The sequence below is a fragment of the Chelonoidis abingdonii genome, chromosome 4 (genome assembly GCF_003597395.2).
Source record: "Chelonoidis abingdonii isolate Lonesome George chromosome 4, CheloAbing_2.0, whole genome shotgun sequence".
Taxonomy (NCBI): Eukaryota; Metazoa; Chordata; order Testudines; family Testudinidae; genus Chelonoidis; species Chelonoidis abingdonii.
Genome location: NC_133772.1, coordinates 143,603,222 through 143,622,249, shown reverse-complemented (window position 1 = coordinate 143,622,249; position 19,028 = coordinate 143,603,222). Strand labels below are relative to the sequence as shown.

The 19,028-nt window shown below is 45.9% G+C and overlaps 1 protein-coding gene across 2 annotated transcripts in view; it reads left to right on the top strand.

Moving 5' to 3' along the window:
• The window catches only part of MDGA2 (MAM domain containing glycosylphosphatidylinositol anchor 2), a 691,110-nt gene that overhangs the window by 435,112 nt on the left and 236,970 nt on the right, over positions 1-19,028 (top strand). For both annotated transcript variants that reach the window (XM_075065736.1, XM_075065735.1), the window contains exon 8: positions 5,746-6,039. In XM_075065736.1, the coding sequence (XP_074921837.1) occupies positions 5,746-6,039 (294 nt within the window). The remainder of the gene's footprint in view (positions 1-5,745; positions 6,040-19,028) is intronic.

Here is a 19,028-nt window from a genome sequence, read left to right as displayed (position 1 = left end):
GAAGCCCAGGAATAGAGCACAACGTGGATGGGACAACGGGTCCAGTGTTGGCCTGATCAGAGTTCACTAGTGTCACTCCTTTTGATGGGACTGTAGAATGAGACTCATATTTTCCAGACAAACACATTAATGCGAACTGGCAGAGTAACTCATAAAGTGCAAGAATGTATCAGTAGACCATCAAGCCACAAATCTTCCCTGTGATAATCTGTTGAGAGGGCTTCCCTTTTAAACTGATCAATTATCTACTAAAGAATTTGCTAATTAAACCTCATTCGTTCATTAGAACTTGGGGCCCTGATCTATTGATGAAGCATTCTGTTTGCTGGTCATCTCATTCTGCCTTTGACAACACATGAAAGAATTATCTTCATTTTAGTTCAAATTGTTTATTAAAATCACAGGAGTGTCTATTTCCATGATGACAAAGAGCATTCTTTGGTATAATTAGTGGGATAATTAAGACATTTGTAAGCCACAAGCATTGTCCAACAGTGATACTTTATAAGAAGTCTAACAGCGTCAAATGGGTTCTGGAGGAAACAAATGACATATTTATTATTGGAGTAAATTGATTTTTGGAGACATCATCCATTGAATGCTTATCATTGCAAGCAATAAATTCATGAGGAGAAAAAGAAACTGGGGGTTGCTTTAAAATGCATTCTTTTTATGACTACTTGATATCGAATGTGTACAGAACTTTTATTCTTTATTTGTGGACTGAGCTGCCCCTTATACATGTTACAATGCAGTTTGTGTGGTGACACGTCTCCCTGCCTTTGTGCTACTGCAGAAGGCGATGATGATGAGCTGCTATCATAGCAGATCTCACTGACCCACATCTTCTCTGACTCTCATCTCCTCCTTGGTCTTGTTTGAACACCACAGGCTGACTGCAACACAACTTGATGGAAGCAGACAACTCCATCCCTGACCCTTGAATGAAATTGGCCTGGGTGTGTAGGCTCTACAACCTCTTTATCTGTCTACACCTTTGTGTTGCTTGATACCTCTGGATTTACACTTTACTTAAGCTAAACTACATAAGATCTTCTCAGCTTACTTCCCGAGAAGAAGAAAGGAAAAGTGACTGAAAGGTTCAAAAGTTTACATCTTTTGAAAGCAATCCCTTTTGGCAGAACTGGCAGTCTCACTAGCTGTCCAGATACCAACTCTTCTTTTGCCCATTCTCAAGATATCTTCTAAATCCCCTTCCGGGTTTCTCCAAACAGTTGTTTGAAGACAAACACACAGTATGGGTTGGTAAACAATTTCACTCTTCTTCCAGGAGATGGTGCATTAAGAAAGAGAAGGTCCCTAATGATGATTAATGGCTGCCTTACTAAAGCTTAATGAGGTCGCTCTGAGGCTGCCTTTCACAGACCATCTTGGATGGCTGTCACCTTGGTAACCATCCAGGCCTCTTGGTAACCGTCTCCCCAAAGCAGTTTTTTTTTGTCTTTGCCATGAACTCTGAATCTGTTGCAAAGCCACCTATGGCAGGGGATACACCTTAGATGTCCTGAACATCACCTTTGACCTTTGTAGAAATTGGAGAATGTAAAGCCCTAAATAAGGGGGCCTCTTATCTCCCTGGCCCAGCAATGTAGTTCCCTTCAATGTTCTTTAGTGCCTTGAGCGGTATAGTTTTAAATGGCGCGTGTGAGGGGCTTCCGTCAATTCTCTTGGCAGATTAACTCAGTCTAATCTCAGTTTGGGGTTACTTCCTGAAGCACAGCCCAAACATTCCTTTGCCTGACTTCATCCATCCTTACTAGTTCAATTTCCAGTGGCCCACTCTACATAGCCTAGTCCCTTCTTGGTGTTTACATGCATCAAATACTTATGAACTTTATCCCTCTCTCCCAGAGCCACAACCTCTCTCTCTCCTAATTAGGCTATCCACTCATGCAGACTGACTTCTTATATGTCTGCAAAGCATTGTGCACACCTGTGGAGATGTGTAAGTAATAATCCTCTCCCACCTCCATATCTGGACTGTCACTAATTCCTGAGCATTTATTCGACAACATTTCAGAATGTTATCCTTTTTTCTCCCTCCCCACCTCTAAATCCTGCATCCTGGGCAGGTAATATCCTACCTTGAGCTCTACAACCTCCTTCTCTAAAATCTCCTTGTTTCTTGGGTTCTCTGTCCTCCAACTGTCCATGCAAAATGCTGCTATAAATCAAGTAGTGCTTTGAAACTCATGTCCTTGGATGCTATGGGTGATGTGTGCATACTAGACACTTGAAATAGAGGTCAAGTAATTTGCACACTGTTCTGACTCCATTCGTGCCCTCTCCAAATCTTTCCATTGGCGTCCTCTTGATAGCTGCATTGAACACAAGCTTCTTGTCCTCGCCATCAGCACTCTGTGCAACTAGTCTCCTGTATCCGTCTTTGCTCCTATGAATGACAATTGTGGTATCATCTAGAAACCCTAATCAGGGATCAGCATGTCGTTATGCTGGGTGCTGTACAAAATCATCACGAAAAATGGTCCCTATTGAGCTTAAAATCTAAGATCTCTTGGGTAAATTTTCTTATGCTTTTGCATATGCTTCTTGGCTATCATTGCCCAGCTAAATGTTCATATCTTTTGTTTTCTTCCACTTTGTTCTGGCCTCTTTAAATTAAATACTTCAGCCACCTTTGGAATACTCACCAAACAGGCCACAAACTAGGATGGGTAGAACTAGTTATCAATGGTTCCATGCCATATTGGGTGGATGTACCTACTGGAGTTCCACAGGGGTCTGCCTTGGATCCAGTACTATGTACTGTTTTCTCTAATGAATGAGATAATAGAGTTGAAATGATGCTTATCAAATTTGCACATGACACTAACCTGGGAGGGTTCTCTAAAACTTGGTGGACAGAATTATCATTTAAAATGACATTGACACACTGGAGAATTGGTCTGAAACCAACAAGGTGAAATTCAATAAAGACAATTGCAAAGTACTACATTTAGGAAGGAAAAATCACGTGCCGAATGAGGTGTAACTGGCTAGGCCGTAGTCCTACAGGAAAGGATCACAAATATATAATTTATACAGAAGACCGTCATCAGTTGTTCTCCATATCTGCTGAAGGTAGGGCGAAATATAATTGGCTCAATCTGCAGCAAGGGAGATTTAGGTTACATACCAGGGGACTGTGGAATCCTCATCATTCGAGGTTTTTAACAACAGGCTGGACAAACACCTGTCAGGGATAGTCTAGGTTTACTTGGTCCTGCTTCAGTTTCTGGCTAGACAACCTGATGTCTCTTGAGTTCCCTTCCAGCCCTGCATTTCTGTGGGTCTGAGATTCTGGGCACAGATGTGTTTGTTGGGGCTGGGCTGCTTTTGTTAACTTGCCTGACTTCTACTGACAAATCATTTACTGCTGTTGTTCTTGCTGCAGTAGTGTCTGTGGGCAGGAGGAGAGTGAGATGTGGTCTGAGTGTGCTGATAAATATTGTATCTGAAAAAGATTTATTCTTGGAGTGCTGTTTTGTTTCTGCTGAGTCAGAAATTCCATTTGTGTTTTCTTCCTCCTCTTTTTGGGCGAAGCATTTGTGCCATGGTGATTCCATGGAGGAATGACACTGTCGTACCGCCCCCCACCCCCTCCATTGCTATAACAGGTATGGGGACTGGGGACAGCTGTGCCATGAGTTACATGCTATTTTTCTCCCTTTCTCCCATGTCGGTATGTGGCATTTGGTGTAAAGGGAAAGGTGTCAGATATATTTTTCTCAAGCCGTTGTATTTCCATCTCTGTTCTTTTTGAGTGAGAAACCTTCATTTCATGTCAGCTTGCTCAGCCTGCTCCTGACAGCAAACAGACAGAACAACAAACTATGTAGGCATGTATATGCATACACAAGCTCTCACTGTGTGCCTGTGAGTGAAAGAACACAACGTGGGCAGGGGGTGTCGTGGTTTCATCACCGTGAGCTTGGGATGACTGCAGTACTCATGGCCAGCGAGGCTCTGAGTGAGATATGCAGGATTTGCCAAATGATGCCCGATCAAGCCATTGTGCCCAATACCATCACCTGTGTTGTAGGTGTGTGCCTCACTTGTTACACAAGAATATATTGTAGCAGTGTTATAGAAAGATTTGCTTTTTCAGTACAGGTTCATTGTTTTATATCCTTCTGTAAAACCAATTTGCCTCAGTTATGGCATGTCTCACTGGGCAGGGTTCAGAGTGTGTTACTAAAGCCTGTGAAATAGTCTAAAAGAGCGTTGCTGTGCCTGAAAATGACGCTGTTTTAAAGTCTGATACCAAAGGATATTGCAGGCCTAGAAATGAGTGCTGGATCCCAGGGGGATGATGGGGCTCTGTCTCCCCTTCTCACCGGTACAAAGGTCCCACTTCTGGCCCCGCGGGGCTGTGAGATAGAAGCAACAAATCATAGAAATGTAAGGCTGGAAGGGATCTCAGTAGGCTCTCTAGTCCAGCCCCCTTCACTGAGGCAAAGTTTGGATGCGACACATTTTTATGGACAGAAGATTTGGTGCAAGACTGAATCTTGCCAGTCCTGGCTGGGGGCAGGGTAGATTTTTTTTGAAAAGTCGATGTTTTAGGGGGAAAGAAGCAATATTTCTCTGGTAGGCTGATTAAAAGGAAGCGGTGGGTGTTGGAAGTTGCTGAGAGATTTGAAGCGTTAGAACAAGTCCCATGGGGTGGATAGTCTCCTGAGGGTGGGCAGGCAAATGAAACTCAATAAATGTATTTATTGCATGGCTCTGCACCCAATCACGTTGTTTTCCCCCCTCACACTGCATTTGTTTGTATTTAAATGGACCCACTGCAAAGCAAGCTGTCACCCGGAGGTGTTAGCCATGGAAGTAAACAGAATACTGTGTGGTGCCAGATATGGCAGTTCATGTCTAGAAATCACACACAACTCCAGGAATTGTATTTTGTGCTGTTTTAAGCCCATGGCTAAGAGAGAAGAAAAAACTGGGTTACAAAATGAATATAGGCATGAGGAGATTGCGACGATAATTGAACATGGCAAAAATGTTCTTTTGAAGCCTTTGATGATCTTAGTGCTCTGTACTTATCAAAAGTAGCTACATAAAGTACAGAGGCAGAAGTGCCATCTCTAATGGGGCTAACTGCGGGCTGCTCTGGTGAATGTTAATAGGCTCCTAGGACAAACTGGACTGGTGACAGGAGAATATGGTTACAAACTGCACTTACTTCTGATCTCCCACCTTCCCCGGTAGACTGTTTCACGTGGGAACAAGCTGTCTAGGGAAAAGTGGAAATGTTATCATGTATTTTGTACACTAGCACTGATTTCATTGGCCACCTCTTCTTATCATTGTTATGCCATGCTCCTAGTCAAGGAATTACATGACCCTTGTTGGAAAAAACTGTTCAAATGTTCCTTCCCAGGGTTGGTTGTAGGTTTAAAATGTGCATTAAGAAAAGCCTCTGCTGGTAATGTCGTGACAGCATTTTTTTCCTTAAATTCGTAAAGTTTGTTTTGATTTCTGAATCCAACATGAATGTTGTCCTTAGTACTTGAGTGTTATATACGTGGTCTGTAGTAAGTTCTATGATAAAACAAGTTTGCAAGGTCAAACATACTTCATTGGAAAGCCATGTAACCAGAAGTTCATCTCATGAAAATACTAGTGAAAGCACTGTATATTTTCTTCATTTCTGCAACTACTTTTCCTGTAAATACTAACCAAGAATCCTTCTCTTTTCCCCCCCCTTTCCCGTTGAAGTTCCGCCCAATCTGACTGTTCCACAAGAAAAATCACCTTTAGTCACCCGGGAAGGAGACATTATAGAACTACAGTGCCAGGTGACCGGAAAGCCCAAACCTATAATTCTTTGGTCCAGAGCTGATAAGGAGATTGCAATGCCAGATGGATCCATGCAGATGGAAAGCTATGACGGAATACTGAGGATAGTGAATGTGTCTAGGGAGATGACAGGAACATACAGATGTCAGACCAGTCAGTACAATGGATTTAATGTGAAACCCAGAGAAGCATTGGTGCAGCTCATTGTGCAGTGTAAGTAAATTCTTATTTCGTTCTTATGCATTTTTGGGGGGAAATGACTCCATTGTTTCCTGGTATCCTCATAGCAATAGGAGTCTGTTGATTATTCTGTGTGTCAAAGTCCTGCTGTTTTGGTTCTGTGGTTCCCAGAATTCATGATTAGAATATGCAGATACCATATAAGTAAAAATGACACAAGCTACTCATTGATTTAAAAAGTATATGATGATGCTGTTGTCAATTTTTAATGAACTTGTGTTGTTCTGTGGATGTCTAACATTACTTTTTTTTAAGTGCAGGAACAAATATCTCATGTAGAAGAGTGTGTTTCTATAAATATTGGCCCCCATACTGATTTCACTTATGGACATGATGTGAGATAAGAAATAAAGGTCATGGGTCTTGGTCTATGTGGAACTGTTAACACGCTTTTCACCGGGAACTTTTTAGATTCTCAATCTGTGAATTATAAACAGTGTTGCCATAAAATCCTGTCACATTTCGGAGAAAAAATGGGGAAATAAATTATTTTGCAAACACTGTGCATTAGTGATCAAAGAATAAGATGTCTGACTTGAGGTGGGGACACTAATTCATTATCATGTCTGTAAGTGACAGATAAGATGTTCCCTAAGAGATTTTCAAGTCTAAAAACCAAATCAAGTTAAAAATGCTGGTTCTTATTTTCACTGTTAAATAAAGTGACTTATACCCCACTCAGTTATTCCTGACTTAGATGAACCAAACAGGGACTGTCTCTAACCATGTGTATGTTCATAGCTTGGCCAAGGAGTCGCTGCTCTCAGTTGGGGCCTCAAGGTAATGCTGCTATTCTCCTCCCAATTAATAATATAGTCACTTATTTTAATATGGCATTTTTATTTTTGATGGTCTCTTGCTGAAGAAACCATTTGTGATTAGCAGAGCTGTTCTTTTTACACTTAGCTCAGATATGCGGAGGTGCACTGGGACATCCCTTATATATGAAAGCTCATGACAAATAGCCACGTGGATTTTTGTTGCTAAAGATTCTGCCCCAAAGCTCTGTAGCTGAATGTATTGCTTGCTGCTTCCACTTTCTCCTCTCTGCTCTTCCAATGAAATAGTGGCCCTCCATGGGCTAGATGCTTATGCAAGCCACAATGGGTCTAGATCACCCCCACAGGAGACTGGCTAGTCCCTCCTTAATAAAGACCCCAAATGCCTAATTCCTTCTCATACGTTAAGACTTCAGTGCCACAGAAGAGGTCAGCTTTTAGAGGAAGAAAAGCTACATTAGCTTCCTGTGTACTTTTTGCTGAGCGCAAGAGGAGTCGTGTCCAGCTGCTGATGTGCTCAGGAAAACTCTTGTGAGTGTGAGATTGAATGTAATGTGGCAGGACCTTGGGGGGAAAGTGGTCTCTAGACCCCCAAATGGGAAAGTGAACGCAAAATAAATGCAATGATCTTGTTCTGGTGGGCAGGGCACTGGCTGAGGAGCATGGACTCTGGGGGTTGCTTAACTAGAGAGAGCTTAACTAGAAATATTCCTAATGAAAATCTGTTTTTAGACTTTTTGAAGCTGCTAAGATGTTCATATTCCTGCCTTCTCCAGTCTATTCCCCTTGGTAATGGTAAATCTGTGATTCGTGTGCCTTGTCCTCCACCCTGGAATTCCCCGTGATGACGCAACCTTGGAGAGCCTTGTTTAATCCATTTAGAAACCAGAAACATGATTTTCAACTTCATTTGGGCACTGGATTGTTTGTGGAGTCCTTGGAGGAGGGTGTGTTTATTGGGGAATGTTGGAAGAGCACTCTGGACAGTCTGTGCCTGTCAGCATGCTGCCAACGGCAGAGAGGAGCAAAGTCAAACCTGAGGTTGCAAGTAATGGAGGAGTTCGTAGGCAGCTTCCAGCCTGAGGTGCATACTAAGTGTCAGAGTCTGAGTCAGGTTTCAGGGTCCAGGCCAGAAGGTGAGGTCTGAATCAAGCTGAGGTCGTTCAAGAGCCTCTATTGTCGTGGCAGCTACAGGAGATCTGTGCTGTTGCCTGGGCACTTCCTGGAATGCCCTTTGGATTTATATAGGGTGGGAGCCATGCAGACGCAGGAGCTATGAGGCTGCTGCCTGTCAGACTCCTTGAGGTGGGACTTCCTGCAATCTCTATCCACAGCAGGTCGCTGGTGGGGGAATACAAGCTGGTTATAGCTGCAGACGGTTGGCAGCTTGGAAGTGTTTGCTGCCTGCCAACTCTTCAGGCCCAGCTTTGAGACCCACTGGTAATACAATGCCTCACTAACCGTGCTGAGTGTGCTCAGTTGTTTTAGCTGTGTTTTGTGTCCAGGGCTGCCCCGGGGGGGGCGGGGGTGTGAGGAAGAGGGACAATTTGCTCCAGGCCCCGCAGGGGCCGTGCAAGCCCTGGCCCGGCAGCAGTCCAAGTCTTCGGCGGCAGGGGGCCCTTCAGTGCTGCCGAAGATGCGGAGCAACTGAAGGGCCCCCCCCCACTTCCGAAATGCCACCGAAGACCTGGACCGCTGCCAGATGAATACGTGTGCTGCAGCTCCCCTGCTTTGCCCCAGGCCCCCTGAATCCTTTGGTTGGCCCTGTTTGTGTCCCATCTTGCATATGTAAGGGCCTGATCCAAAGCCCACTGAAGTCAATGTAAAGGTTCTCATTGATTCCAGTGGGCTTTGGCTCACCCACTTGGGCCACAGTTCAGCAAAACATTTAAGCGCATGATCAGCATTAGCATCAGTGGGAGCTAAGCCCATGTTTTGCTGAATAGAGATGGACTGCGAAAGCTGGGCCTTGCTTCCCACAGATCTATAGACTTCTCAGCAACTACCCCTCTCAAGCCCCAATCCGTTCCCTATTAAACTCAGTGGAATTCATCCACTTGACTTCAGTGGATGTTGTTGGCACAAGCTCTCAGATAGCCGAGAGATAAGTAACAAAGTCTCTCTCCCATGCCTCTCAAACTACAAATTACTAATACTATGGTTATTATGTTCGATGGGAAAGCTCTGGTTTATATTAGAGATTTAAAAACAAAAGACCACTACACTATATGTACCAGCTGATGTTGTTTCTCCCAGCACCTTCAAAACAGAAGAACCTGGTTATGAGAGGCCAGGAGTATATCAAAAGTCTTTGGGTGAGGTGTTTTTTTTTAAATGTCTTTGTTTAGATTCCTATTCATTTTATTCTGATATTAGCAAGTGAGAATTTGAATAAAAATAGGGAAAGCATGGATTTCATAATGATCTTCTAGGTATGGAGAAGAAAAGTGTGTGTGTGTGTGTGTGTGTGTGTGTGTGTGTTAACATGAACTGCAATGTTCTTTTTATAATGATAATAGTATTAAATTTGTCTGAGATAAAGAAACTTCAGTGCTTTTAAATCGGTAATTCTGTACCATTTATTCTTGGATGATTCTGTGTTCTAAATAGAAAGTGATATTTTGGTGAAACTTTGGGAATTACGTAATAACTCATTAATTTTGCTTTTTCTGCAGTGTGTAGGTGTGTGAGGAGAGAGGTGTGAGGAAGTGCAATGTATCTAGTGGCATACAATCCAGTTCTTTCGGACATAAAAACAACCTGTATGTGGGACCAAATCACCTCTCTGGCCAAGCTGAATGAAACTTAATGTCCCATCCTGGGATACAACCGATTCCATATAACTAAACGTTCTAGTCCAATTCCTCAGTTCATACCCAGGCAAAATTCTCCTTGTCAGTGGTTTTTAAGTCAACTGCATCAGATGTGTAAAGGAATAGGCGTTTTTCATGTGGCCACTGTGAATACTGAACCCCACACGACTACTATCTTATGCAAACGCACCCATCCTTACTGTTCCATTGCTATCTGCCCACCCCATGTATGTGTGTTTATTCCCATATTGTGTATTGTCGAACTCCTAGATTGTGAATTTCCTAGGACAGGGACTGTCTTTGTGGTACAGGTTTATACTGTGAGCACTAAGTCATTCAGGCCTTGTAAGCCTCTTCAGCATCATGACATTCTGGTAGGAAATGTGCCGTGCATTGCAAAGGAATCATGGCAGTCAAAGATGGAAAAGGCCATTTAGATTATCTAGTCCACTTTCCTGCTAGTGCAGAATTGGTCAGCATGCTTTCTAGTGCGGTTTCAAAAGCCCCCAGTTAATGTCCCAACCACCTTCTCGGGATACCACTCTATACTCAAATACAGCAAAATCTACACTCCTGCCATACGCATGACCTGGGAGAATGATCCAGTGCTTAGGCCATTAGCCAGAGTCCTGGGTTTACTTCCTTGCTCCACCAAAAATTCCTGAGTGACCTTGGGCATGTCAATTAGTGTCTCTCTGCCTCGGTTCCCCATCTGTAAAATGGGGATAGTAGCACTTCCATTCCTCCCTTGGGTGTATGGAGATAAATATGTTAAAGGCCACATGGATACTCAGTTCACACTGGAGAGTGCAGGTTTGGGGTCTGTTGTGCACTCTTTTGACATTTGCTCTTAAATGCATCAATTGCTTGTGTAACCCACCAAGCTACCCCATCCCACAGGGTGTAAGGGCCATGCCAGTCTTTCCCTGCAGAGCCTTGGGGCTCATATAAGTACAGCCCCATTTCAACAGTAAAACCAGGATAACGACTGCCCCTCACCTCTAGCCTTCTCCTGGACCCATACCCTTTGGTTCCTGTTGCCTTAGCTTCTCATGATTGGCTGGGATTGGCTGCTCACCAGAATCCTTGTGGAAAAAAATCACAACACAAGGATTTCCCTTCCCCCTCCCAAGGGGAGGAACGGTAAAAGGAGGCAGCCCTAAAGTTAGAGATGTGCCCACTGAAGCTTCCCACCCTAGCAAGGAACAAAGTAACTCTGATGGATCTCCTTCATGCTGACAGCAAGGGACAAAGATGAATGGTATCGGGCCTCTCAGCTTTGCAGATTCACAGAGACTCAGTGGCTTCTATGGGGTCTCTACCCTGTTGCAGTTTATTGCACAATCACTGAACTGTTTTATCCACTGCAGTGGGCCCCACCATCTAAGAAATGGCCAAAAATTGGTCACTTCACAGTGAGGATTTGTCCTAAAGTACTCAGCACTATTATCTGTCTTACAGTGCGTAGATTAGGAGGGAGCCCTGATGTGCAGGCAAAAAATTGATGTGTGTGTGTGAGGGGAGTTGTATCCGCATTAGTCCATTTGCATTGCATTTGTGTATTTTCAGTTAACTCAGTCCCTTGGGAGTTTAAATAAAGTAACTTAGGCAGGGCTGCTCACCTTCAGTATTTTTCCCTGTCCAATGTGTGTCATTAGGTGCATTGCTCCAATTAGTTTAAGGGTGGGGGTCTACTTATAGAGTTCCTTGGGGGACCACAGCCTTCGCTCTGAGGCTCCATGCATTTTTAAATCTGGTATTGCCCTCCAGCAGAGCTACATGAGGTTCCAGTAAACATGGCTCTCCTTATCCAAGGATAGAAAGGATGATGGAAAAGAAGCATCCTTGCCCAGAGGCAAGTGGGTAGGAGTCCCCAAGCAGGAGACATTACACTTAAGGGCTTGGCTACACTTGCGAGTTAGTGCACGCTAAAGCAGCCCCGGGCGCCCTAGCATACTCCCCGTCCACACTGGCAAGGCACGTAGAGCCCTCTGACTCCACGGCTAGACTGCTGCTGGTTCTCCACCTCGGCGAGTGGAATAACGTTTGCTGCACCCCCCGCTGGAGCACCACGGCACCAGCGTGGACGAGGTGTTGTGTTACGGTGCTCTGATCGGCCTCTGGAAACGTCCCATAATCCCTTTAAGTCAAGTGGCCAGTCTTGTCATTGTTTTTGAATCGCTGCAGGAATGTGGATATGCCCTTTCAAAGCTCCATTTCTGACAGCCGGCTGCTTATCTGCTCCGGGACAAAGCAGCCAGCACTGTGGAATGCTGTGTGTGTGTGAGAGAGAGAGAGGGCGGGGGGCAGGGGGGGTCTGCTGCTGTCTGAACTTACAAGACAGCATGCTGACATGCTCTCAGCCCCCCCAAAACCCACTCTCTCTCCCCCCACATACACACAACACACTCCTTGTCACACTCCACCCCACCCCCTCTCCATTTGAAAAGCACGTTGCAGCCACTGGCATGCTGGGATAGCTGCCCATAATGCACCACTCTCAATGCCGCTGCAAGTGCCCTAAGTGTGGCCATGCCAGTGCGCTTGAAGCTGTCAGGGTGAACAGACTGCAGCGCTTTCTCTGCTGCACTCTTCGAAGACGGGTTTAACTCACAGCGCCCTACATCTGCAGGTGTAGCCATGCCCTGAAATATGTTGTGAAAGATTGCTCTTCCAGATCCCGCCTGAGGTGAAGGTCACCAAGTAGGAAATGGGAGACGTTTATGCAGTTAAATGCCCCTGGGCAGCATCTCTTCACACCATTGGCCATTTCCTTTGTCTCTCTGCAGCCCTGTGTGCAAACTTAACTTAGTACAAGTTTTCAGCAATAAAAGAAAAGCAGCTGCGCTGGCACAAAGGAATGGAGTCCAGGAGCTATTTCAATGTTCTGTATTTTCCACTGGAACAGGACACTCAACAAGTAAAAATGCCATCCAGTATAATGTAACCAAATGTTTCCATCACGTGCTTATCAAGTGGTGATACTGGAAAGGACAGAATAGTTTTTCCTGGGAAGTTTTTCCTTCTTCTTGGGCCCACATTTTATATGCTGTAATTTTACTTTGGTGCTAAATAAAATATTGCTGAGAGCCTAAACAGTTTTTCAAATGTACTGGTCCCCACATACTTGTTAATCCTCTTAAAACATCAGATATACTTCAAGGTAATTTGATTTGCACAACAATTGGCAGGAGTGTGATACACTGAATTTCCTTTCACTATACGCTGAGGTTTTATGTATGTATCAAAGAAATGTAGGACTGGAAGGGACCTCGAGAGGTCATCTAGTCCTGTCCCCTGCATAGAACATCCTTTACAGTTATTTGTCTAACCTGTCCTCGAAACCTCGATGACAGAGATTCCACAACCTCCTTAGACAATTTATTCCAGTGCTTAACCACCCTGAGAACTGAGATTTTTTTTCCAATGTCTAAACTAAATCTCCCTTGCTGCAGTTTAAGCCCGTTACTACTTGGCCAGTCCTCAGCGGATAAGGAGAACAATTGATCACCCTCCTCTTTAAAACAACCCCTTATGTACTTGAACAGTGTTTGAAATAGATCACAGTTCATTAGCAAGAAATACTGGGCCTGATGATGATCTGTTTCATTAATGTAAATCTGGAGTGAATCAGGAGAATTCAAAATATTGCTCTGGATTTACATCAGTGTGACTGAGCTCAGAATCGAGTCCGCTTTACTTTGATTCTGTGCTTGTACCACTGGAGATAGGAAAGATCTATTGTGCTCTAGTCAGTCTCTTTGCTAGTGCAAGATTGTTAGCACATCTCCTTAGTAATTGTCCAAATGTGTGTCTAATGAAATAACCAGCTGGGAAATTTTAGCTGTATATGTTCATTTGCCCTTGGACTGCAGCAATATAATCTATCAAAGTGTCACACCGTAGTGACACAGTGAGTCTGTCCATACTGTACCCTTTAACAAACAGGTAAATTCATTACTCTGGTCCCTCTGCTTATAAATTAAAGTCAAGGCAGAAAGTACCTGCTGTCTATCTAATGTAGAGACTGGGTGGAGATACAGAGGTGAGAAGGGAAACCAGCGAGTAATATAGGCAGCTTCCGTAATTGAACTCATGCTAGGCTTGGTCTTTACAGTCTGGGTGAAAGGCAGCCTGGGCTGCTTGTGCTTTTTTTTATACAAAGTCTATAGTAAAGAGAAAGAAACGGTCCTCTGGCCTTGAAATAGATTTTTAAAAACTGCACTGTCAGTCTGTCTGTCTTTCTCACTAAATCCCACATTACATGTGACCTTCATGTTTTTAGGGCTGTGATATTGTGGCGCTAGCAGAGGGATTATACACATACTAAGCAGCTCAACCCTACTGCTGCGATGGCAGGGCTGTACTGGGAAGCAAAGGACAGGACTAGAATGGCCAGTGCTACCTAAAGAACAGAAATTAAATACATATATATAAATCCTTGCCAAAGAGGAAAGAGCAACATTTGGGGCCAGATCTTATGCAATGGAAAAAAAACATTCAGCACATTGCAAAAGGGTTAATAGGAGGCACAAAAAGGACGTTATGCTTCCTTTGAGATCCCTGGATGCTGGGGTCAGGTCAGTCATGGCAGCCTGGAGTTTCTGTAAGCGAAGGATGGTGTGAGAGTGCCCCCTCTGTCAGTCCTAGACTGCTGGGAGGAGACAGAGGCATGTAACCAGCTGCCTTCTACCTGCCATCCTTATCGCTCTGGGTAGCAGGGGCAGAACATACTGCATCTTGTCAAAAGCATGGCATAGTGTGTCTGCTTCTGCATGAGAATCAATGCCTTCAGGAGCTTTCTGACCATTCCACTACCCTCGGCTGAATGCTGTGCCTTACTAGCAGAGTGGAGCGCTGTCACCAAAGTCACCCTTGTATTCACACCCTATACATTATTGTAAGAACCTTTGTGCAAAGCATGCTTTGTGAGGTAGGACTGAAAAACTAGTAACACACTGATCATCAGTAGTCTTGCGTAATGCCTGTGTGAAATGCGTATTGAGAGTTGTGGACATAAGCTGAAATTATGACGACAATGTGTTTAGCAGACAAATCTGGGAAGAGGTAAACTGGGTTCTCAAAGACAACAACAAGTGGGAATCTCCAGACAGGTGTCATCAAAGTTGATTGGCAGTTGCCAGTCAAGTGGCCATTCTTCGGCAACGAAGAGGGGCAGGAACAGCTTGAGCTGCATTTTAGCAAACGACAATATGGAACCATGAGACTCCATGTCTCCGTCCTCACAGCTGGAATGAGCTTTATCTAGGGGAAACCCTCTGGAAAATGGAAAATGGATGATGAAAGTGAGGGGCAAAAGCTGCCCAAGCCTGCTCAAGTGCTCACACTTCCTCTTTCTCGATCACCTAAGATGACCAAGGAACCAGCCCTTTGACTTTGAGAGGGATTCTGGCCTGAGAATTTGGTCAGCTCTGTTGCTGGGAACATGTAGCAAGGATTTTCCCTTGAACCTAGTCTAGCTTGTTAAGTTTTGCTACTATAAAGTGTTGTATCTTTGCCTCTTGTAACCATTTCTGACTTTAATAACATATATTTGTACTCACTGAAAATCTCTGTCTCTCTCTGTAGTTACATTTGGTTTATTTTTTAATCAAAACTAATCCAATGTTGTGTTTCAACTGAATGGTTTGGGTAACTCCAGGTGAAGTAGCAAACTGTTGCATATTGACCCCTTACCAGGGCAGCAGACCTCTGATATCTGAACTGCCCAGAAGAGGGCAGCACAGTGCAGAACTCATGTTTTGGGGAAAATTTGGGACTGGGAGTGTGTTGGGCTCACCCTGCAAGTAGTAACTCAGGCTGATGGAAGCCAGTGTGTGACTGGAGTGTTGCTGACAGGCTGCTGGGGTCAGAGCGCCTGGGCCAGGGCTGCAGCTATACACACTCACTCAGGGACTGACCTTCCCGCTGGCCGAGGTTGGGAGCTACAATAGCAAAGCATTGTGAGACACCCCAGAGCTTCAGGGTAGGCAGGGACACAACCCCTCACTGGTTTGGATTGCTCCCTGGAAGGTGATAAGTACATAAAAATGGGTTCCTTAAAGAAAATTTAATAAATCTGTGCGTATAAGGATTTGCATGGAGTCTCAGCAGCAGAAACCTGAAGTTGGGACTGGCAACACCACAGAGTTTCTTAGAAAAAAATACGGTCATTTTTTAATTATTATTATTATGTAGCACTGCACACTCTTTGATTTCTTAAGGTCTAATTTGGTAGCTATTCTGCAGTATCCCTGACTTGAATAGGAATTTTGCCCGTGGGCTTATAGTTTTGCCAGATCTTCACTAAAGTGAAGTGGAAAAGAACTAGTTGCATGCCTTCTCCATAGCTGAAATAACATCACCCTGGATTTTCAGAATTATTGAACACTGGTTGCACTCAATGGGATCTATGGTTGTTTAGTGTCCCTATAATAAGATGGACTTCCTGGGCCACCTTTTTGTTATATTGTCTATTCCTTTTCAGAGCGTGGACTCTTACTATGTGTTCATATAGTGCCTAACATGATAGGGCCCTGCAATCCATTCAGTCCTCTAGGAACCACTGGAATATAAATAATAAATGAAATCTGAAAATCAGGCCCTCATACAGAGCGTGGACCTTGGTCTAATGTTCATGACTGTGACAAAAGAAATTAGAAACATCTATGGTTTTACATAGTTATGTCTCTTTCAAGGGCAGATCAGTGCAAATGAATATGAGGCTGAAACAGTTGCCCTGCTGACCTTGGAATTTCAGTATTGAGCAGAAATCGAGCCATTTATTGATGTGAAGACTTTGGTCCCCTGGCTTGAGTTCACTGATTTCAATGAAGTTACACCTCCGGAGAATTGGGACATTTCCTCCCCTCCATGCACAGCAACAAAACTCATTTCTTAGTAACCTTTGTCCACTAAACTTCTTCATGTCTTTGGCTGATACAATCTGAGGAGTTCATGGCATTGCTTCATTAACTATATTTGGGATCACAAACAGAAACTCCCAGAGGCTGGTACCATCACCACCTCTTTCATCTATAACTAATATTGCTAACACAGTAACTATCAACTAACATCCACCCTCAAGAGAGTGCTCTGCTGTATCTGTGTAACAGTGAGTTCTTCTTCGAGTGCTTGCTCATATCCATTCCAGCAGGTGTACGCGCCGCACGTGCACGTTCGTCGGAGAACTTTTACCCTAGCAACTCCAGCGGGCTGGCAGGTCGCCCCCTAGAGTGGTGCCGCCATGGCGGGTAATATATACCCCTGCCGGCCCGCCCACTCCTCAGTTCCTTCTTACCGCCTTGTCGGTCGTCTGGAACTGTGAGCGCCGGCATAGCTGACCTCCACGTCCTAGCTTCTTCTTGTTATCGTTACAGTTAGAGTTATTTCTGGTTTACTTAGCTATATATAGTTGTTAGTTATAGCTTATAGTTGTTGTGTGTATATATAATATTATAGTAGTTAGTTTAGCGGGTTCGGGCTTAGCCCTCTCCCGCGCCCGGCGCCGGACTGATGCCTGTTCGCCGGGGATTCAAATCGTGACTCGGCTTTTGTAAAAAAACTGATGCCCCACCAGTGATCCCCCATGACGCCTGCTTAAGTGCCTGGGGGAATCACACGTCTCGGAAGAAGTGCCGCATTCCTGCAAAAGCCTTCCGGCTGCACACTAAGAAGGAGCGAGACCAGTGCCTCCGGGACTCTCCTTATGGAAAGCGGCACTTCACCCCGCGCCCCTCGGCACGAGCGTCGGCTCCGGCACCGGATCCCTCCGGAACCGCGAAAGGCGCAGCGGGACCGCCCTTCTCCGGCACCGGGCTCCTGGGAAGAGGCCCTCCTCATCCTCTACCCGGCTAAGCAGCCCCGGAAGGAGCACCAGATGCCGACGCGGACGCGCCGGCCGTGCCAGGCTCGTTGACTCTGGGACCCGGCGGGTTCCGCGAGTCCGTCCCTCTTAGCTCCCGCCAAGATCTGGTGGGTAGAGTTGTTATCCCATCTACGCCCGAGACATTCTCGCGGAAGGGACTTATTGCCTGACGAGCCTGGGCAGCCCCCAACCCCTGGCACCGCCGGGTATGCGGTTGTACTTTCCAAGGGCAAGCCGACCCCGATGGAGCCACCGTCCCCGGATTCTCCGGTTCCGGCACCTATCCCGTTCACGGCACCGATCCCCGGTCCCGAGGGAGGTCTGGTTCGACGGTGCCGCTCGCCAGTCCCGACCGCTTCCCCGCGGCCACCGGTCGTACTCGCGGCTGCCGATCATCTTCACGTCGGTTCCCGGTACTCCCCGGCACCGCTCCGGCTCAGCCATTCCGCTACCGGCACCGCGACTCCAGGAGACGATCGCGGCACCGAAGTTGTCCAGATCTTCTGGGCAGACCTCCCGGCACCGCGCTGGTGGCAGGTCCCGGTCCAGATCCCGGCATCAGTATAGCTCACGGCACCGCTCCCCGGCCACCGAGGAAGCCGTCACCATCAGAGGGCGCTTGAACCGCACTACTTCACGTTCCGCCCCCCCGTCTGGCCCTCTCGCTAGGGTTCAGTCTCTCAAAGACGGACAGCATCCTACCTGGACGTGACAGGTCCGTCTGCTCCCTCTGCCTGAGGGTCACCAGTAACATGGTCCGCAGCAGTGGGGCTTCTGAGCCCTGGGCATATCAGCAAGCCCAGGGGCCTCAGCAATTTCCACCAACGTCCATCTGGCTCAGAGCGTAGGGCCAGAGCTACGAGTTTCACGCCCCCCGCCCATCCCCCTGCAGGACAGCCTACCCTACCCGCCTGAGACTGAACCCCCGCAGCGCCAGAGACAGCTGATCCATCTGAGCGCCACTCTGACCCGTTTCTGCAGTGTCTCCTCTCATCCTCGCCTGATGAAAGCGAGTTGCGGACGAACAACCACCGTCCCCCACGCTAGACCTCAGGTGCACACCAGGATCTCCTGCAGAGCGCGTTTGCACAAAACTATGAGCATCCCAAGCTGAGGATGGTCTCCGGAGGTTAGCAGACCCGGTCGTTCACGATACTCGGCAGATGCGCCTGACTGTCGGGCGCGCCTACCCTTCATAAGACCATACAGCCCATTCACCGTTTGGCTTCCTTCACCCCCGCTCTCCGGGGGTGGAGCGCAAGTTATATGATTCCTTCGAAGGGATACTGAGTATTATATCGTACAATCCAGCCCCATGTTCCTCGTCGTTCAATCTGTGAACGATGAACGACACGTCATATATATCTCCTGGGCCCCAAGGTCTCGGAGGCGCGATGTAGACCTGCTCTGTCCGTAGGTCTTACTCGCAGAGCGTACAGCTGCCGCGGTTTCAACCAACAAGCCTCTCTCTATCTCTCTGTACGCTATAACAATCTCTCTCTT